The 21,708-nt window shown below is 48.5% G+C and overlaps 1 protein-coding gene across 11 annotated transcripts in view; it reads left to right on the forward strand.

The window, feature by feature from the left end:
• Nucleotides 1–911: 911 nt before the first annotated feature.
• ARHGEF7 (Rho guanine nucleotide exchange factor 7) overlaps nucleotides 912–21,708 on the forward strand; it is a 95,498-nt gene continuing 74,701 nt past the window's right edge. For 4 of the 11 annotated variants that reach the window (XM_085535375.1, XM_032442004.2, XM_032442005.2 and 1 more), the window contains exons 1-2: nucleotides 1,059–1,453; nucleotides 9,309–9,395. Coding sequence is in view for 5 of the 11 variants with exons in the window: in XM_032442004.2 (XP_032297895.2) it covers nucleotides 1,289–1,453; nucleotides 9,309–9,395 (252 nt within the window). In the remaining 6 variants the exon portion in view is untranslated. Of the gene's footprint in view, nucleotides 1,014–1,058; nucleotides 1,454–9,101; nucleotides 9,237–9,308; nucleotides 9,413–15,023; nucleotides 15,050–18,829; nucleotides 18,855–21,708 lie in introns of those variants that run through there. The other 7 variants (XM_085535289.1, XM_085535309.1, XM_085535398.1 and 4 more) reach the window with 6 other exon arrangements.

The raw sequence follows: 21,708 nt of genomic DNA on the forward strand, positions 1-21,708 counted from the left end.
ACTTCCATCCAAAGAACACAGCCGGGGTAAAAGTGACAAATGCTGCAAGGATATAACACTGTGAGTTGCCTTCATTGCCCTACAAAATGAAGCAGACATTAACAGAACTTTCAACAGTGATCTGACCCAGTGACAGCATTTCTGCTTTGGCATGGTTCTAACAGCACCTGCCGTGAGGTAGTGTGGCACTGAGGGACATAGTCAGTGGGTACCAGGGGGTGGGGGTGGGTTGAGGTTGGACTTGTGGTCTTTTCCAACTTCTATGATTCTATTGTAGCTGGAGAAGGTTTGAGTGCTTAGGAGGAGAGCACCCGCTATCCCCCGAGTATCTCTGGCTGGTTGGCTGTAAGCTGTGGTGCCCCTTCCCTGGAGGGGCTCAAAGCCAGGCTGGATGGGGCCCTTGGCAGCTGAGCACAGGGCTTGGAATGAATCAGCTTGGAATGAAGTGATATTTAAGGACTCTTCCAACCTGAGCCATCCTCCGATTCCACAATCTGTGTGTTTGATGTGAAGTATTGCTTTGTGGGGATGAGACGTTTTCTCAGGAGGATGTAAACTTCCATAGGGCAAACCTCCTGTGAGAGTTACCTGCTGCATGGGAGCTCTGGTTTCTGGTCAGACCAATGTTCAACCAGTCTCCTCTCCACTGAAATCCCAACCCTGGTTTGGCAAAGGCAGAAATGTGCATCTATCTGGAGTACCTCCTCACTGCTCGAGAGGCTGACGGACGAGGCAGTAACAGCCCTAAGAGCCCCATCCAACCTGGCCTTGGATCCCTCCGGAGATGGGGCGCACACATCCTCTGTGGGCAACCCGTTCCAGCGCCTCACCGCGCTCACACCAACGCACTGATCCCGATCACCCTCCCGCCTCATCCCGCTGTCCCCGTGCCGCACAGGCCCCGCCGCACGCAGCCTGCGGAGCCGGGCGGCTCCCACAGCGCTCCGCACCCGCGGAACCTCCGCGTCGCTCGTGCCGCCGGGGGGCAGCCACCGCCCGGTCCGGCTCCGCGGGTACGGGGGGGGGGCTCCGCGGGCGCGCAAGCCCCGTGCCGTCACGGGGCGGGGAGGAGGCGGCTCTGCGGCTGCATGTGTGTGTGTGTGTGTGTGTGTGTGTGTGTGTGTATATATGTGAGTGTGTGTGTGTGTGGCGGGGCGTCGTCATCCGCATTCACATGGGGGAGGCGGGGGCCTCGGCCTGAAACCCCCGCCCGGGGAGGGGAGACAGCGATCCCATAAAGCCGCCCCCCCCCTCACCCCCCTCCCCTCCAACCCAGCTCCGCGCGGCCATGACTTCGGCCGAGCAGACCGTTACGTGGCTGATCGCCCTGGGCGTGCTGGAGTCGCCCAAGAAGAGCATCGCCGACCCCGAGGGCTTCCTGCAGTCCTCCCTGAAGGACGGCGTGGTGCTGTGCCGCCTGCTCGAGCGCCTGCTGCCGGGATCCATCGAGAAAGTGAGTCGGGGGCAGCGGGCTTTGTCAGGCCGGGGGCGGCGGCATGGCGCGGGGGGCACGGCGGCGGCGGCCTCCGCCTTGGGGACCCCGGAGATTCGGTGCCGAGTTCCTCCCGGGGAGGATGGAAGCGGCGGGAGGGAACAAAAAGCGCTCCCTGAGCCCCGCGTCCGCCCCTAACGTTCAATTGAATTTCCTTGTAATGCGGGCTGTTGTCCTGCTTGCTTGCTTTATTTTGGCTTTCTGGGGGCCTCCGTGTGCCGGCACACCTCATGGAACCAACTTTCCACATCTTGCTGGTGACTGTTGAAGGTCACCTGGCAGGTGGCTGTGGTCACCTGCTGTGTGTGTGTGTGTCTTTCTTGAGCCTCAGAGTTGGAAACCTTTGAGCTCTGTAGGGTGCTGGGTTTGGAGCTGGGTCCTTAGTTCCCCACAGGTTGTGGCTGTCACCGCTTTGTGCTGTTGTCCACCCTGCTCTGTTTGGTGACTTGGTGCTGTCCTCATGGACTGCAAGCAAATGGGGGATGTGGAAATGACCCCGGAGCTCACAGGTGTTATGGAAATGACACAGGAGTATTGAGTAACAACGGGGACAGCTGGCTGGGACAGCCATGGCCTGGAGCAGGCTGCACAGAGTGTGGAGTCTCCTTCTCTTGAATGGCTCAGAACCCACCTGAATGTCCTGTGTGACCTCCCCTAGGGAACCTGCTTTAGCAGGGGTTGGACTTGATGATCTTCAGAGGTCCCTCCTGACCCCTGTGGTTCTGTTATTCTATGTGTGAGATGCAGCTGGAAATAATGCATGTCCATTCCTTGGCACCAGTCACACAGTGGGGTGCAGACCCTCCTCAGGAATAGTTTGTTGGTGCATCCTTCCATCTGCATGACAGCCGTGGTGGTTTCCCAGCCTGTCTTGCTGTGCCTCCCAATCTCTGGTCTCCAGAGCCCCATGGAGCTGGGTGCTGAACATTACAGCAACGCAGGGCTGTCCATGCACTTCTGGCAAGCCTGGGAGGATGATGGGGTCCTGAGATGAAGTAGGGAACAGGTTCTGCTGCAGGCGCACTGAAATAGAGATGAGTGATGGAAATAAGCAGCAGGAAAGCGTTTCCCAACTTCACGTGCTTCTGTGTACGGTGCAGCTAGGAGTGGCTTTGATGGGAAGGAGAGGCGTGCTCTTGTTATTGTGTCAAAGGAGACAATGCTTGTGATACTGGGGTCCCTTCCCAATTCCAAACCTAAGGAGAGGCTGTGCAGGAGCACAGCTTTCCTCGGGAGCTGACAGTGGGGTGCTTTTATCCAATCTGCCATACAGGGATAAGCCAAATAGTGCAGGGTTGTGCAGAGGGTGGTGATGGGCTGGGATGGCTGGCAGAGGGGAGGTCTTTCAGCCTGCCACCTACCCCAGCCAGCCTGTGTTCAGCCCTCTGCTAGAGCTCTGTGTATTTACTGATTTCTTTGTTTTGTGAGCAGACCTATATGTAGTTCTTGGCCTTTCTCATTGTGCTTTCTAGCCCAAAGGTGCCTTTGAAAGTCTCACAGACTTGTGTCCCAGTCCAACTCTGGGCTGGTCTGTGTCCCTCCTTGTAGATTACACTGTGTTCGTGTGCTGTATTTGTGCTGGGTAACTCCTTGTCAGGAAGCACTGGCTCCGTTTGTTTACAGAACAGTTGCCTGTCTTGAGCAGCAGACAGGTATTCAATTCCTGGAGCTGTGAATGAGAGCGAGTTGGAAGGCAGCATTACTATGCATTGCATCTCTTGCTTTTGAAGAGTGGCCACGAGGAGGTAAAATCAGGCAGGATTTGTGCAGAGCAATGGTCCTGGTGAACAGTTTTGTAACATGGGAAAGGGGCAGAAGGCAGAGCAGTTGCCTGCAACCAACAATGAATTTAGAAGTGTCTGCAACTGTGTTCAGCTTTTCCTGTTGACTCTGGTCCGCTATCAAGGTGAGCAGAGCTAAGGATACTTGTTTTAGAGTTGTTTATTTAACTATGCACATACAGTAGAGTAATGCAGTGCTGATGATGCCAGTAGGTGCTACTGAATCCTCATGAGTAATTTTGTATTTGCTTTCCTTCTTCAATTTCCTATGCATCCATCCATTTTCATATACGACATGAATAAGATCAGGATTAGCATTTTTAAGCACCCTATCGTGTTTCTCAAGATGTCATAGAATCATCATAGAATGGTCAGTTTTAAGCAGTAATGGTCAGTAGTTCAGCAGTAGCCGAGAAGATACACCAAATCTCTTGAAATTAACCTGAACGTCAGTACTTTATTGCTGAACTGACCTTTCAAAACTGGGAATAAACATACACAGGTATACAACTAGAATAAATGGTAGGGAACCGTAACCGGGGGGTTGGACTTGATGATCTCTGGTGGTTCCTTCCAACCCCTGTAATTCTGTGATTCTATAACAGGGCAAAAGCAAAGACTGCCACCTCCCCCTGCCCAAACCCTCAACTCCTTAAAACTCAGACTTGCATTACATTGCACCAGTCTGTAGATCACAGAATCACAGAATGACCCGGGTTGGAAGGGACCTCAAGGATCATGTAGTTCCAACCCCCCTGCCTGGCAGGGCCACCAAACATACACATTTACTAGATCAGGTTGCCCAGGGCCCCGTCCAACCTGGTCTTGAACACCTCCAAGGATGAGGCATAGATCTCTGAAAGTGGATGGAGAGCTGTACTAAAAGTCATTTGAATGAGAAGCCAAGGTTTTGTGTTACAGCTTCTTTAAGGCTGAGCAGCCCTGGGGTCAATGAGAGGCTGCTGCAGCCGTGCTGCCATGCAGTTGTTCGCCGCGTTCATGCTTTTTGCTGCAGAGATCATTCTCCAGACAAATCCCTCCATCGCAGGCCTATTTGACCCACTTTTGGCATTGTAAATAGAGATTAAAACTGGAGCGAGAATTTTCCTTGTCATCCTTTGCTTCGCGCTCCATTAAGTTTTGTTTGTACTTTCATTTTTGGCCAGTTGCTCGACTGAAACGTATTACTTTGAGGGCAGCTCCGTTGGCTTTGGAGGAAACGGGATGTGCTTTGGGGAGGATGGAGTACTGTCTCTCAGCTGGGAACTGCTGTAAGGGTCTGTGACCCCTCTGATGTGGGTCTCTGGGGGTACATCCCAGCCTTGACTGCTGTGCCTGTGGGACCTGGCTTCCTGGTGGCAGCTCCAATGGTGCAGATGTGCAAGAAGAGTGATGGGAGGCTGGCCGGGGCAGGTGGGTAATATGTTTCCTTGCTAATGGAGGCTCAGCATATGGTCAAAGCAAAACTTGTCTCTCCCTGTGGAGGACCGGGCACAGGGGTCAGCGTTTATGGCTATTTGTCGGTGCTGGGTCAGGACTGATGGGAGGTTTGACCTAATGGTTGAGGTCTCCGGTGAAAAGAGGCATTCTGAATTTTAATTTGGGAAGAAATGATCTGTGTGAGAGTCCAAAGGCGGATTGAATGCTCTTCATGAGCAAAGCACCTGGAGTCAGAGTCCCCAGAAGGAGCATCCAGGCTGCTATGTGTAATGACCATCTCAGCAGCCTTGCCTTATGCCTTATGGTAAGTGTAAATACCCTTTGCTTTGGCCAGATGAGCTCTGTGTTCATAGAATCATGGAATTATTTGGGTTGGAACAGACCTTAAAGATCATCCAGTTCTAACTCCCTGCCCTGGGCAGGGTTGTCAGCCACTAAATCAGTCATTTGGTCAGTTTGCCCAAGGTCCCATCCAACCTGGCCTTGAACACCTCCACGGACAAGGCATCCACAGCTTCTCTGGGCAGCCCATTCAATTCTCTCTGATTCCACTTAGCCAAGTACTTTTCTGCTGGTGACAAAGAGGGACCTGACTGCGATGTTTCAGACTTTGCAAAGAAAGGTCAGGTGCCTGGGAGCCAATGTTGCAGCCAGAGACCTTTGCAGAAGTGCAAGATGAGCTGCAACCAAAGTTGTCAAGACTGAAATCAGATGCTTGTGAGGCAATGTGAGCACCCTGTGAACGATGCCACCCATCAAATGGCAGTGCCAGCTGCCTAAGCAGTCTGGAGTCGGGAAGCAGCTCTGGTACTTGTGGGGCTGCCAAGGTACACCTGGCTGAGCCAAGGGATTGCCCTGTCAGTGCTCACCAAGACCCCAAGGGAAGGCACTGAAGCAGCAGCAGCAGGTCATCTGAGGACCAGGTCAAGGAGGCGAGTAGCAAAACCTGCATTTGATGTGTATGTGCTCTCTCCCCTTAGCAGCAGTCCTTGCATAGAGCCTCCCAAGGAGATTATTTGTGCTTCTGGCAAGAGTAATCCCTGCTGGGCAGCTGTGGCTGCCTGCACAGGAAGGCTGGTGTTGCTGCAGGGAGGATGAGCCCAGCTCCTGGGGAAAGGTAGCCCAAGTGAGGCTGTTAAAATGCATGTCTGTATTTTTTTCCTTTTCTAAGTAGGTCTGATTCTCAAAGGTGTTCCTGTGAGCTTCCTCATGGGACTGTTTGGTCCCCTTATGGAGTTAGCATTGACCACATTGCCTTGCAAGTACGGAGTACAGGAGGGGCACTGGTGGAGAATGCTGCTATTTTTTTGCATTTATTTGCTGGCTTCTTATTTCTGGTGGCTCCGATGTCCAGAGAAAGACAGTGTGCCAAGGAAGCAGAGAACCAATATCTGCATTTTCTGTCCATTTTCCTTCAAAATCACACCCTGTTAATGCTGAAAGATCTAGACAGACCTTTTGGTATGCCAGACCTACAGAAGAAAGGGTCATTAGTGAAGCTTCCGGGTTTGAATCCCCCCTGTGGCGCAAGTGGTAGAAGTGCCGCTCTGCTACACAGGAGCTCGAATCCTGGGGGTTGGACTCGATGATCTCTAAGGTCCCTTCCAACCCGCACGAGACTGTGAAGATATTGATGAGGGAATTGTTTTAATGAGGAAAAAAAAATACAGAGGAAGTTTAGAGATGCTGTGAGTTGGTGGTGTAACAGGGGCACCAGCCGTGTGCTCTGCCTGGATTCTGCCCTGGATGGCTGAGCCTTACTGCCTCATCTCTAGCTGATGTGAGCCCCTGATGTGCAGCAAAGCAATGCTCTCTCCCCTCAGCATTGAAGATGTGAGGTTGCAGCTGTCAGCCACCACTGGTGTGAGGTGATGAGCTGAGAAGTTTCTGCGGCCCTATTCCTCCCTGTGGAGCTCAGCAGGCAGAGGCCCTCCTAGTGCACGAAGGGCTATTCTGGTCTAGGAGAATGTCATTCAGGTCTCCATTTTCCAGCTCTGCAGTGAGTGCCATAGGAAAATGCTGGCAGCCTGCCCAGGGCAGGGTCTCTGCTGTGGGATTTTAGTCGGCCTGTGGAATATTTTCTCACGTAGAGGTGAAAAAGCCATCAAATCCTACACCCCTGGCAGATACAGCTGTGCCGACAGAGCCGTGCTTTAGTTGGCTCCACTGATGTCACCGGGGGAAGTGGTACGGTGCGACTGGCAGAGGAATTCCCTCTCTGGCATATGTTACATCCACACGGAGGACTGGTGCCAGCACCGCTAGCAGCAGAGCTCTCCCAGTGTAAACAAACCCTGAGTGATTGGGCTCCCACCGCCCCAGCTCGTGCTGCACAGGCGGTGCTGCCGGGGCTGTGGGAGGGTGTGAAGCCCCCACCTGCCTACGGGGTGCTCCCCAGTTACTCGCTGCAGTGGGTTTCCAGCAGCCTCTGCCTTAACCCTGGAGCAGAATTTCTTTGTGTTTCTTCACCCAGCAGCTCCAAGGAAATGCTCTTCTTCCTGCAGGCACTGTGTGTAGCAGCTTCTTAAGGTGGCCACAGGATTGACTGACATTTTAAGAACACTGTAAATTTGGTTCCCTAACTTGAAAATATTATATGAGGGCTGTTAGTTGCCGTAAGGGAGAGAAGCAGGTAAAGCAGAACATCAGTGTGTTTCAATGCAGGTCACTGCTGATGAAGGCTGGTGAGGTGCAGCAGTGTTCTGGGGCATGTGCACAGAATGGAATCACAGAATGGCCTGGGTTGAAAAGGACCACAATGATCATCTGCTTTCACCCCCCTGCTATGTGCAGGGTCGCCAACCACCAGACCAGGCTGCCCAGAGCCACATCCAGCCTGGCCTTGAATGCCTCCAGGGATGGGGCATCCACAACCTCCTTGGGCAACCTGATCAAAACAGATGTAATTCTGGCTGGGTGCCACCCATTTGTATCCCACACTGATCTCTGCCTTTTCTGGATGGCAGAAAAATGTAGTCCACTTCTTTGCAGTGGTACATTGTGGACGTGTCTTTGCTGAGCTATCCCCGATTTCTATCCCCTGAGAGATTCAGCCTCTATCAGAGCCTGTCCGTGAGCCACACAGAACTGGTGTAGGCTGTTGCTCCTGCTCTGTGCATTACCTTCCCTTGTTTCTCTGAATTCCACTGTGGAGCCCCGATCCTTAATTAAGAATCTGTCAGGTCCCTCTGGAAGTCCTGTCTTTTCTAATTACGTATATTCCTTTTTATTTGTATGACTGTTGCGCGTAAAGGTTCCAATTCAACACTGAGGCCCCTTTGTGCTACGGGTGCTCTGGGCTTGTAATAAGAGGGCAGCCCCTGCTAATGAACTGACAGCACGGGTCTGTGGCAGCCAGGGGAGGAAACAAGTACTGGGTAGGGAAACATGTAACTCTCCTTTTCATTGCCTTTACGTACATGCAGTCTCTTAAGCTAAGTAATTCTGGAGTATGATCCTACTTCAATCATTGAGGCTTCATATATTCATATGTATAGAGTCCATTGCCACTTGTATGCTTTTGGAACACACTGCTATTCCTCCTCAAGCTGTTGTATGCCTCCATTGGCACTGCCTTTATCTTCTTGTGTAGTCAAGGGGTTATTCTCAACCCATGGCACTTTACCGTAGCATCGATTGATGTGTTTGTGTGCGTGTCTGCTTGAAAAAAGGGGGACTTCTTCCATTTGTGTTGCAGCAGGATGGCCTTGCTTTGGTCGCAGCTTGATGTTTGGACTCAGCCTTGTGCTGAGCTCCGTGTGCTGTGGAGGTGGACATTATGCATGTGGGTTTCCATCAGTGTGTGTGCAACAAACCTTCATCTCTCGAGTAACGTGCAGGCAAAGGGCACAGAGCCCGGTGGTTTCCAGAGCACTTCTCTGTTCAGCTTTCCAGCTCACACAGGATGTGCCCAGGGCTGGAGGTCTGTTTACCTCTTGGTTTGAGCAATAGTTTGTTTGGTGGACTTCTGCATTTAGAAAACAGAAGAAAATCGATCGAATTTTTCTTTTTTTGGGGGGGAGGATGGGGTGGTAAATCAATGCTTGTGTGTGCAATCAGGTGAGCTAAGCATGTAAAGATTCTGGGTAGAGGCCGAGCTGTGCCCAGCGTGCACATGGCTTCTCGGGCAGGTTACTGAGGTCCAGCCGCGGCTTTCCTGTGGGGTTCCCATTTCCCGAGGTAGGAAGGGGCTGCGGCTGACGATGGAACCACGGACAAACAGCGCTAGTTGGGCCCTTCAGCCGGTGGATTATTAGCTGGGTACCGGCACATTTCCCACCGAGCTCTTCCCAAGGCTCTTCTCTCAGTTGTTTCTAAAACCCGCCCAGGATTCCTCCCTCAGAGCGGCCCGGTGCCAGGCAGCGCCCGCGCTCCGCCCCTCCCGTTCCCGCTCCCGTTCCGCGCTGAGCCGCCGCGGCAGCCGGGCTGCGCGCTGCGCCCTCCGCCCTCGCACGCCATTTCCTGCTCTCCGTGTTTACTTCCCGGTTCAACCCCTTCCCAGGCAGGAGCGGAGGGAGCGGGAGGTGAGGGAGCGGGGGCCGGGCCGCGCCCCGCGGGGCCGTGTCCGCGCTGAGCCGCCGCCTCTTCTCTTCCAGGTGTACCCGGAGCCGCGCACGGAGAGCGAGTGCCTGAGCAACATCCGCGAGTTCCTGCGGGGCTGCGGTGCCTCGCTGCGCCTGGAGGTGAGTGGGGCGGCGGGGCTGGGGACCGGGGTAGCCCGGCTCGGTGCCCGGGGCGAGCGGCGCTGCCGCCTTTGTGCCGACAAGATGGTGGCGGCCGCCCCTCCCTCGCCGCGCTGCGGGCCGGGGGCTGCGGGGTCGGGGACAGCGCTGCGCTTCGGCTCGGCTCCCGGCTATGGGGGCTGAGTGTAAGGCTGCTGGAGGAGCCGGGCTGCGCCGTGCCGCTGTGCTCGCCGTGCCCTTAGTGCTGCTCGGCGTGCGGCAGCGCGGTGGTGCCGGTGCGGCTCTGCCCCTCTCCTGCAGCGGGGGCTGAGCGGCTGCACCGCTCGGTTTGCACATCGCTGGGGTCGGCATGTGGAAATGAAGCGTAATGAAGGAAAATGGTTGATGCATTTTCTCCCGAGCATCCTTCGGGTTACATAAAAACGCAGAGAACTGCCATATTTCCCAAACATGTGTTCGCAGGGTTGCACATTAGCGAGTCCCACGTTCCTTTTATATTTAGCTGTGAGAGGGACGTGCTGCTGCCTCGGCTTCCTTGATGGGTGTGTGGGAGAGGGAACTGATGTAATCCAAAGCGCTTCCCAACTTCTCCGCATTGGAAAGGGAGAGGCACTGCGATCTCTGTTCTTAGAGGCTTTTTTTGGGGGTAGGAAAGATGGTTTCTGGTGCTTCTGAACATGAATTAGCTCCGTGTTGCCTTAACGAGTTCTCAGGTTCTCGCAGTGCCTCTGGTCCTGCCTTATAATACTATGGGGCAGAATATCATTATAAGCAGACTGTGCTTTCCTGAGGCTCTGCACAGTGAGCTATCATTACTGAAATTAGTGGTGCACGACTTGCACTTAATCCTATGTTCTGTCCTGGGAGAAGATTAAAAAACAGTTTTTACTGTGCTGTTCCTTGTGAAATAAGACTTAATCATTCTAGCTGCCTTCCCTCTGCAAGGGAAATTTGCTGGGAGAAAAGAACAGTTTCTGTGGGATTCAGAAACCAGGCTTTGGGGTGAGCTTTGCATTGTCTGTACTGTTTGGTGTTCTCTTGCGATAGTTGACTTCCCATTTGTTTCTTATTTTATGGCCTTGTTAAGTTTTCCATGTTTATAACCTCCCTGTGTGAGAACTGACCTCAGATACAAGTAGTGGAGGTAGGTGAGCTAGAGGGAGTTGGTGAGGAGAGACGCTTAAAGTCTCAATTCAGAAATAAGTTGCAAATACGAAAACGAAAGGTGGGGAAAAAAAACAGAGTGAGTATCCCATCTCTTTGTATTCATTCCTTTGGTAGGTCTCTCACTGAGCTTGGAGCTTTTCCAGTTGCAGTTTGCAGAAAGCTTTTGTCAGCTCTTTTGCTCAGAGCGGTAAGAAAGTGAAGAACGGTGGCTTTAAAAAAAGATAGTTTTTGTCTTATGCTCGGAGCTTGAATATTTGTGAGCGTAACCAAATTGTTAGCATGGCTTCAGGGGCTTCTCAGCAAGGTTGCCGGAAACTCTTTTCTTACGTGGAGGCACTTGGCTGCAGCAGCTTCCAGCCCAGCATGTTGGAACAGGAATTATCCCAAGCTACCAGGAGAGGTGAGAGCCTGGCAGGAAGGGGCACAAATGCTTAGGCTTACGGAGCCTTCTGTGTTTCTCTCAGGATCTTTGGTTATGCTTGGAGGTTGTCCGGTCCCTGTTGTTTTCTCATTAATTTTTCCAACCCCCTGGCTGCGGCCAGAGATGAGAGGAAGGGCAGCCCAGATTCAACAAGTGAGTATCTGGCAGGGGCCCCTCAGCCGCCTGCTAACCCTGGGCTCTTTCTCCTCTCTGCTGTAATAAGGTGTGAGTCAGCCCTCGTGGATCTCTGCCTCACTTGCTGTGGGAACTGGGGAGGTGCCACAGCTTCTCCGTGCAGCACTGATACAATGCTTCCTTACTTGTGGTTGGGTTTGGAAAGAGGGTGGCTGCTTGCTTTGAAGACGGTCTTCTGTTTTTGCATTGAGTGAAAAGAGTCTCCAAAAACAGTGGCATAGATTTTTCGGGGGAGAGCAGATTATCTAATGAGCGAATGGTGAGTATAAATATTTGACAAACCTGTGGATGCGATTGTGATCTTTAAATAGAATAAATGTTTGAATAGTGCAGGCAACAGGAAACTCTAGATTGGAGCGAGGTCATGCCACCTTCTGTGCACGAATATGGTGATTTTTGTAACGTGAGTATTCTACCTGCAGTTTTGTATGGCTTTATATGGAATTGACTTAGACTGGTATTGAGTTGTCTGTAATCAGATCGGGTGGTTTCTCTCTTTGATTTTTGGAGCGTGGTAAGAACATAACACTGGTTTGCTTAGCCTAGATTGAGCACTGCACAGTCTCTTCTTGTTCCAAAGTCTGAGGTTGTCTTGAGTCAAATAGAACTGTGGTGTAACTAAGTTGTTAGAACACTTTGCTTTTCATACAGTGTGGTTCTAGCTTTGGAACTTAGATGTGTGCCTGAGAACTTGATGAACTGCCGTGGATAACAGAAAGATGTGCCTCCGTGGATGGTTGCTTTTAGATATGTTCCTCTATGGTTTCTGTTTGTTGGAGGATGTGCTGACTTTGCTCTCTGTGCTGTAAAGATGAGGGCAGAGGTGAGAGTCTTTGTTGGTTTGGGAATATTCTGATGTCTGAAAGTTATCCTTACATTCTTCCTTTCCCCAATATGTTTAAACCGTTAGCTAAGATATTCAGAAAGCGTAGTTCAGATTCTAATGAGAAGGATCCCTGCTCCTCAGGGGAACCCAATGGATCCATTTCTTCCTTCTGCAGTATTTGATGATGGTGGAGTCACCCGCCCTGGGGGTGTTCAAGGAAAGTCTGGATGTTGTGTTGAGGGACATGGTTTAGTGGGAGCTATTGGTAATAGGTGAACGGTTGGACTGGATGATCTTTTAGGTCTTCTCCAACCTTGGTGATTCTATGATTCTACAATGCGTAAGTGTTCCAAAACAAAATGAGTGCTTAATGTGGGGCTTGCAGTAAGCCTTTGTAAGTTGAAATCTGAGTTGGTAAAGCAGAAATAGTTTCAATTAATGACCTTAAGATTGTTCTACAAGTGTTTTCTTGATGCTTCTTAAAATACTGATACATCATGTATAGATTAAAAAAAATGTTAAGACCCGTTAACAAAAAAAAAATGTTCCTGAGATCTCAACTAGAGTTGAAGGACTGAATTTTCAACTCTATATTATTCTTCCCTTCTGGAAGGTGTTAGTTGTTGCTTAGAATAATTGTAGTGTCAAATGGTTTGAAGCTTTGAAGCCTCACTGCGTTTGACAAATGTAGATGGAACAGACTGTAGGAACAGCTGTCTGCTTTGCAAGTTCATAACGTAGTGTGCAGTTTCCTTAGGTAGAGAGACAGTTTGCTATAGATTGTTCCTACCAATTTTGCTTTAAGGGTTGTTTTTCCACACAGTTTCATCTTTGTGTGAAAAGATGCTTGAAGACGTTCCCTGTTAGGAAGAATGAGCTCTTTGTCTAAATAGGTTCCCAGAAAAGGCCTGCAATATAGTGGTTGTTCATGGTGGACTCTGTTCTAGAAGAGGATTATTAGGTAGATATACTTGACATGCAACTTACTGCAGATATGAAGAAGTGCAGAAATGAAGAAGTGATGGTCGTAGAGTGTTTGTTCCTTCCTGAGCCCTCATGAGTTTGTGCTGGTTGTCTTGTCCCTGCATTGAGTTACTCCAATGCTGTTCTTTTTTCCCTATGGAATCTTAATTTCCTTAATTCCTCTTTGACCAGAGATGTGTAACAGTCTGTGGGGCCAAAAAGAAGCTCTGAAGAACTTTGTCAGCGTCAACAGTGAAGGAGTTTATTTAGGGGGCAATTAAATGTAGGATAATAGTAAGTAATATCTTAAGAGGAAAATAAAACTGCATTATAATGCTCATTGTTTAGAGGACTGAACACTTGATGTATCCTGTGAACACCACCTACTTTATCAAAGGAATAAAGTCCTACTTTATCAAATTCCCAGAGTAGTATCTTGCCAAGTGTATCTTGAGCTCAAAAATACTTTGTATCTCTGACTGCTACTGTGATAGAAGAGATGACAGCAGGCTAATAGAAAGTACGGGTGAGCCGTGGACTTAAGAACCTTTTTCCTACCTGTCAAGAAACCTCCTTACTTCTGGCATTCGTGATAGTCAGTTTATTACAGAGGATGCAATGCCAAAAGCCCAAATCAGGGCTTTACTTCTTCAGTGAAATAACTAAAGAAGAGATGAAGCAAACTCGGCGATGCCATGAAATCTTAAGATTCTCTGTTTGTTCATTAGCAAATCTCTCGTTCAAGGATTTGCCCTCAGGGCTCCGAATGCTGCATGCAAATTTGGGGAATGAAATCTTGAGAGCTATAAATTATATAAGGATATGCAGATGTGGCTGTGATACACAGCTGTAGCCCTGGGGAGAAGTTTGCAAAGGGTGTCGGTGTTGTTCTGTTAGACCAGCTCATTTTTTGGGAGCAGGATTATGTGCCTTTGTCTCTTCTTCCGTGCCCCACCCCTTCCACAACCACAGCAGTTCATCTATAAAGTGATGCTGCTTTTTCTCTCCAAGCATTGTGTATTTCCTAAGAAAATGATGGCTACAGTCCTGCTGCCTTTGTGGCCTTTGAAAGGTATTCTGCAAGTCAACATTGGAAGATCTTCGGCTGCCCAGGGAGGTGGTGGAGTCTCCTTCTCTGGAGATATTCAGGACCCGGCTGGACGCCTACCTGTGTGACGTGGTGTAGGGAACCTGCTTTGGCAGGGGGGTTGGACTCCATGATCTCTAGAGGTCCCTTCCAACCCCTATAATTCTGTGATTCTGTGATCTGTTTGTGCAGGGAAGCTGTAAAGCAAAGTTTTGAGGGGTGTCTGGCATGCCAAAATACATCTAGTACGTTTTAGTTGTCACTGCATACAGGGGGAGTTGGGGAGGGGCACACTCTGTGCTTCTTTGCTGTAACTGTTATCTAGTATGTATCTGCTCAGAGCTGTTTTGCAACAGCTTGAATGAGTTGCTCTGTGGCTCTGGAGAGGCTTCTGTGTAACTACTTCAGTTGTGCGGTTCATTTTAGTTTGAAGATCTGAATAACCCCTTGCGCAGTAATTAAAACAGAAAGTATATTGCGCAGTTAATCTAGAATGCACAGCAGACTTCAGCAGTGCACTCTTGTGCTTGAATGCAGATAGTAGTTTTCACAAAGGGGCTTCAGTGCTTTTTCCTGATAAAAGAAGCATGAAAGCTAGGAGAATCAGGAAAAATGGGTTGGTAGAGAGAGCCAGAGGAAGGGAGGCTTTTGCAAAGAGCATCAGGGTGCCCAAGGAAAAAAGGAGTTAAGAGAATGCAAAGGTAGTTTGCTGGCTTGTGCTCTTCTCCTGGCTTGCTGGAGGAGTTCTTGCTCTGATTTCTTTAACCCTCCCCTGCCTTCCAGCTCTTTGCTGTGAATTTCAGCAAGGAGGGGCTAATCTGCTTGCCCTGCAGGAAGAGGAAGGGCTTCTCTTCTGTTTAATTCTGAACAAGGTGTGAGAATGTGTGTGAAGGCAGCTCCTGGATGGAGGAGATGAGCTCTAGCAGGCGTGGTGACAGGAGGGACTGAACACAATCACCTTGCTATTAGGTGTCAGATATTTCCCAAGCCTGTGTGTGACACAGATCTTTTGTCCTCCCTGCGTGTTATAGATGGTAGATTCTGTGTGAAGAAAACTTGAATACCAGCAGCTTGTTACATAGCATTATGTGCCTTTAAGGTGTATTGTTGGACTCAAGCTACCTAAAAATAGTTACATCTGTAGCGCATTCTATAATATATAGCAAGCGGCATTGGTTAGTCTTTGCAGGAGCCTGGGAAACTTTCCTATCAAAAACAGGATACAACCAGAGGAAAGTTTTACCATAGAAGATTCTGAGTTGAAAAGGACCTGCAAGAATAATGGAGTCCTACTCCTACCTCTGTGCAGGACTACCCAGCATCCAAACCCTGTGTCTGAGAGCAGTGTCATCTTGTCCTGTGAACGCTGGCACTTGGGGCTGTGCCCGCAGCCCTGTGCATCCCTTTCCATGCCCCACCACCCTGTAGTGCAGCCCCTTTCCTCCACCCCCAGCTGCCCCTCCTCTGACAGCTCCATGCCGTTCCCTCGGGCCCTGTTGCTGTCACACAGAGCAGAGCTCAGCGCTGCCCCTCTGCTCCTCCAGGCTGAAGAAGAGCTGAAGAACAATTCCAGCAGAACGGTTGCTTTGAAGATTACTTGAGGACTAAACAGAAGAAAGTCTGGCTCCATGAAATAGGCTGTTGCTTTTGTTTGCTGGTTTCAGCGTAGTATTTCTCTGATTTCTATTTGGGAACTTTTATGTTGATTCTTGTGTGTGACAGTGATGAAATATCAAATCTAGGTCATCTTATGACTTGATGTAATTTCTTAAATGCTTCCAGCACTGCTGCTATTCCTGACTTCTGCTCTCATGCAAATTTCTTGGCATGTGTGGGAAAGGTGATGTATGCCCTGCTGAGAAGAGGAGGTTTTGCAGCCTTGATTTTACAAGATTGTCTTGGTGAGAGGAGAAAGTACCTTGATTGCTTCCTCTAAAGATGGCATACTTAGAACGTGATGATTTTCCCCTTTCACAGAATCACAGAATTGTAGGGGTTGGAAGGGACCTCCAGAGATCTTCAAGTCCAACCCCCCTGCCAAAGCAGGCTTTCCTTTGGGAGATTAATCTTACTGCGTTGAGCTAACTATCCAGATAGTTGTAGCCCTTACACATTTTTGCTTGTGGCTTCTGTTTCACTGTAACTGACTGAATGTAGGCATTTCAACCTCGTGGCACTGTTACTGAGAGCTACTAGTCTGTGGGAAGTACCATTTTTCTGATGTTATTGCTTTTCCTAGGTCTTTATATCAGGAAACATGGAAAAAATCCTAGATATGGAGCAAGCTGTAGCGCTGATAACCAGGCCTCATCTTACTGACAGCAAGGTGCCTTCAGCCGTGTCCTCGTTCCTCCAGCCTCACCTCCCTGATGTCAGGTCTGGAGGGTCAGTGATGTGGGAAGATGAGGCGATGTTTCAGTAGGTGGCAGTCTTTTCTGGATCGCTGCAGAGCCTGCGGTGCAGCCCGATGTGGGAGAGAGGGGGAAAGAGGGAGCGAAGTCTTGCTCTCAGTGCCATCTTGTGGGCCGGGCATGAAGCAGGAGACTGGTGATTTAAAACGAAGTGAGGAAATCCTTCTTATGCAAGGATGGTCTGTGTGGTTTCTTCAGGTGTTTCTGCCCTACATGCCAGCCTTTGCTGTGGGAAGGGTGAGCAGCCTGACTGCTGTCCTTCTGTCATTGCCCTGGTTCGTTGTGGTGAGCTGCTGTGCCCCTGGGGAAGTGAGAAGGCCGTTCTTACACCTCTGCTGTGTGGGGTGAGCAGAGGGTGGGGGGTGAAGGGCTCTCATGCTCAATTGCTGCCTGAAGAGGTTAGGCTGAAGGCTCATATCTAATGAATGATATTAATCAGGATTAATAGAAAATCCTTTCCCTGTAAGCTGTAGCTGGAGTTACAAACAAACAAAAAAATAACAACAATGCATAAAAAAAATCCCAAACCCAAACAACAAAGACCACCAAAACCCTGAAACCCCACCAAAGCACCAGCCCTTCCAATTTCTTTTGACTTGTGTTTTCCTGTAGCGTATGACCACTGTTTTATTTCATCATCACGTTGGCTATGTTGGCTGAGTTTCTTTGAGTGGAGTATTTAGAAACAATTAAGTTGCTTTTGTGTCTGATTTAGAAACAAAACATCAACAACTGAGCCAAGCCCCTGCTCTGGTATAAATCTTCAGTGCTACTTGCTTTGCCAGACCTACAAAGCAAAACGTAGTAAGGAACTGCCTCAGGTGCTCAAATAAAGGGAAAAACAGGGAGGGAAACAAGCAAACAAATGGAGGCATTACTAGCTGCTGTACTATTTGTGAGGGACAGATCTTAGCCTGGTAGTTTTGGGTGTTTTTAAGTGATTTTCATGTACTTAAATTTTTACGCCCCCGTCCCTTAATTTCTATGGCCCTTCACTTATTTTCCTTTGGGAGGGAGGCACTACAGTGGTCATCAGAGAGAGAACAAGTGGTGTGGTTAGTGATGACCTGGCAGTGATGTGCTTAACAGTTTTATTACACAGGTACTTGTTAAATATCCAGTGAAATTCTTGTTTGGTTAAGCCCTCTCCCTCTGCCCACTCTAGGCTGCTTTGGGTGATCAATTTAAGGGATCATTAGCTGCAAGTACCAGTGAAAGCGGTAGATCCTGTTGCAGGCTGGAATAGGTTTTGATGCTGCAAAACAAGCCAATGCCCTAGTTCTGATGAGGCTGACTCTCTTTCCCAATCCTCCCATCTCTCCAGAAAGGGGGCTTAACTGGTTGGACTCCCTTATGTAGATTGCTGAATTAGTGAATGGGAGGGGTGAGGGGGGATATTGTTACATCTTTCCTTTAATGGTGTTTTCAGTGCTGGAGTGAAATTAAATGCTCCTTTTTTGTGGGGTGACTTCAGCATACTGAAATCTGTCTGAATAGCACTCTAGTCTCTGGGATGAAAATGCCATCATTCTGTTTTATTCTTTTGCACCAAGTCCTCCTCTACAGAACACCAGGACAGGGACTGCAGGCATCCCCGTGCTGTCTGCATGCTGCTGAACATGCTGCCTGCTCTGGCAGTGATGGAGCATGGTACAGAAGGGCTTCCATGTGCCTCCCTGTGGCTGCACACCAGCCAGTCCTTTGCAAACAGAAACCTGAAGCTCAATTGCAGTAGAGTTAAAATATTTGGTAATGGGATTATTGTTGGTTTAGTATGACATTGCTAGTGGTGAAACTCCGTGATCTGTCCATCTGAGAGGACACTGTGGCCACAATGGGAGGTCTGTCCTGTTGTTTTCCAGGACCATCCCTGCTTGTCTGTTTCATCCTGTGCTGCTTCTGGTGTGTGCCAGATGCCTTCTGGAGCCAGCTGGCTGAGTAAATCCACATCAATCCAACCTGTTCCCTCCCCACCCCCTAAAAAGGAAATGAAACAAAACTGCCAGCAAGAGAAAATCTGCTTCCCCAAGCCCCCAGCTGCTGATACAGTGAACCTGGTTGCCTCAATGTGGGGTCTGAGTGCTGGGTTTAGGGACGTGGGTTAAGGCTGTGTATTTCAGCATTAGTCTGGGTGAAATTTGGAATCCTGCTGTAATCTTCGAACAAAATAAACTATTTTTGGTAATCCCGTTGATGGGCAATCCCTGTCTGTGTAATTGGAGGCTGGAGGGAAAGAGAGTGTCACACCAGGACAGGACCCTGCTTTAGATGAGTGCAAGCTGCTATGGAAACACCCTTGGCCAGGCAGGCATCCACCGGTTTGACTTTCCTTACAACTCTGGCAGCAAGCATGCATTGCCAGAGTGCTATTTTTACTTTGTTTAGATGTGTTTATCCCATGCTTCATGTTTATTTCTTGTGAAGTGTGAGCAGAAACACCCTTTGCTTTATTTTTAGATGAACTGCCCGGCTCACTGTTAACTGTTCGGTGCTTTCCTGCCAGTCTCTGGTGGATCCAATTTCTTCCCTCATGACTACCTTCCCCACTGCCCCCACCACTGAACCAGAGTGGAGTGGCTCAGTGACTGGCATAAAGGACACAACGGAGGAGGAAGTGGACTGGGGCCTCCTCTTTTGGCAGCAGTGGGCTTTTGGCATGGCTTAGCTGCGTGATAAATAGCACCAAAAGTACTGGGGGCTGCCAGCCTAAGACACTGCTGTTGCTTATTCCTCTTCTTCACTGAGTGTGTCAGCACAAGAATTATTGGGCTATTTTGTGAAGAGCAGGGAAACAACCCCAACCAAAAGTAAGTATAACTTTGCAGCTGGGGTCAGTTTGCGCTTCAGATGCTGTCAGTTCACTCAGTTGATATGAGGCAATGAAGCAAGAAAATTCATCAGCCCCCTACCTCCAACGCTCTCACGTATTCTCTCAAGTAATGAATAGAAATGAGGTTCAAGGGGAAAAAGAGAGCTCCTAATTCTCAAAGTCTGTCAGCAGGCAGTGCCTAGAAGCAGTTTTATTTAGATCAGCAGAGATAATAAACAGAGGTAGAAGTATTTAAGTGGCTTTACATGCAAAACATGTTGAAACATTTTTCTTGCGTGTTCTGTATGTTTATTAGCTCCATAGGTTGCCTTTGAAAATGTTCATCGTAACTGATTGCTGTGTGCAGTCTAAAAGCAGTTTAAGTGCAGGAATCACGTTGTAGTTCATCACTTCCTGTCACTTCATCAGGTTCTTTGTTCTGCGTGTTAAAGCATTTAAAGTGTGTGGAGAGGAAATAATATCCCACTTCTTCTTCCTTGAGATTGATATCCAACGTTTAGGAAAGTGCTTACGCTACAAGTGTGGAACAGGATATTAATCTATACTAATATAATCATCCTTAGAGTAAGCCATGTAAATCTATCCACCCTACAGGCTTGTGAAAAGAGTACAAAGGAAATTACAAGAGCATGCGTTTTCGTACCCTTTGCCATGGACTACATCTTCTGTCACACATACAGTTTGCAAAAGGGAACATATAAATACAGCTAAAGCATTTTTGGTACTTGACAGTGAAACTGATAGAGCAATTCTTCATTGTTAAGATACAACATTGTTGTAATTAGCTGACTTTGATATTGTAAACTACTGATAGTCGAATGGACCACATCTAGGTAATATTTATGGCCTAAGTTCATTAGCTAGCTTAGAGGGTTCTCTGGATTTGCTGATGCCTGTCAGCTTGTTTGTTTCTTTCCTGCCTGTACTTGCTTGTTAATATAGTTTATGATTTAAGTTTTTGTTATTACTACTTGCTAGGAGAAGTATCCCATTTTCAAATGTCAGTTTGTCTTTCAGAATTAAATGAACGATTGCAGTTTTATTTATAGCTGCTGTCAGCAACTGAGGAAGAAAACGTAGGTGTGCCTTTTAGGGCTATCTGTGATCTCAGGAAATCCTCTTTGGTACAGAGGTGAGCGGGAATATTTATCACAATTCATCCAGTCTTGCACTGGAGCATTTAGTTGGGGCTTATTTTGCACAGATGCTTAAAAGAAAAGAAAAAAGATGGTTTAAGCTTTAAGGAAGGTGGGGTGGCTGCTTCTTCATCTTTACATACATCTTCATCTGAGGCCTGTAACACAATTTTTGCATGCCAGGCTTCCCTCAAATCTAACATCATGATGAATGCTATTGAGATGTTGAGAAAACTGAAGAGAGGCTTTTAGGTTTGGCATACCTCTGTATGTGCTTTGTGATCGTATGTCCTTGCTTGGCTTTCTGTAGGAAACTGTCCTAGTTTCAGTTGGAAAGCTCATGTTTCTTCTGTGTGCTGGGCTGGAAGAGATGCACACAGGCTCAGCTGCTGAGCTACTGAAGCAGAGGGATGACATGACTTGGTTTATACATTAAGCTCTTGACAGCTGTTTCTGTTTCAACTTTTCCATTCTCCCTTTCTTGTTGGCTTTGTTGTCCCACTTGTCTGAGGGCTTACAGTCCTGATCTTCCGTTCCGCATGTTCTCACTAGTGGTTTACCGTGCTGTTTCCTTTTTCCTGTCATTGTTAGCCTAGCATCAGCTGTCTTATTCCTATCTTTCCAGGTCTCTGGGATGGAATCATCTTTTTCTAAGAGCAAGGTGCTCTTTCCATCTCTTTCAGCTGCCTCTGTCAATCTCTTAACAGGCTCAGTCCTTTCAGTGTGTGTGTATAGACCAGTTTAAAGAGAAATAAAATGAAGCCAGAGGGTCTTGAGCTGATCAAAATGATGTGGTTTTTTTGATCCTGAGGGAATACTTAAATACTGGGAAGTGTTAGTATTGCTGGGGCTGCTGGCCTTGACTTTTCACTTGTGTATTTGTGGCAGGATTTTATACCCTTATGTGGAGCACATGACTTGAAGATGAAACTTGTCTTGTACAGAGGCTACGCTGGCCTTAAGTCAGACTCATGATGTAAGAATCTGTGCTTCAGCAACATAGAATTGGCCCAAATCAGCCGTATGAATTTGTTAAAGTATAAAAAGTACGTGTTGCAGCAAATTAACCAAAATATGCTGATGGCAGAAAGGTTGCTGATTTGCAGTGAGGCCTGTCAGACATCTGGTAGTGCACTGGTACCACAGTGCTCAGCATTTCAAATAGGATCTTTGTGTTTTTGCTTCACTACCGAGAGTTGTGGAACCAGACTGAATTTCACCTAATTGCTGCCTGTAATTGCCCTGAAGTCTGGGTTTGTTCTTGATAGTAGTTAATG

Source organism: Coturnix japonica, chromosome 1, assembly GCF_054131305.1.
Source record: "Coturnix japonica strain WE chromosome 1, WE-NBRP24, whole genome shotgun sequence".
Classification (NCBI taxonomy): domain Eukaryota; kingdom Metazoa; phylum Chordata; class Aves; order Galliformes; family Phasianidae; genus Coturnix; species Coturnix japonica.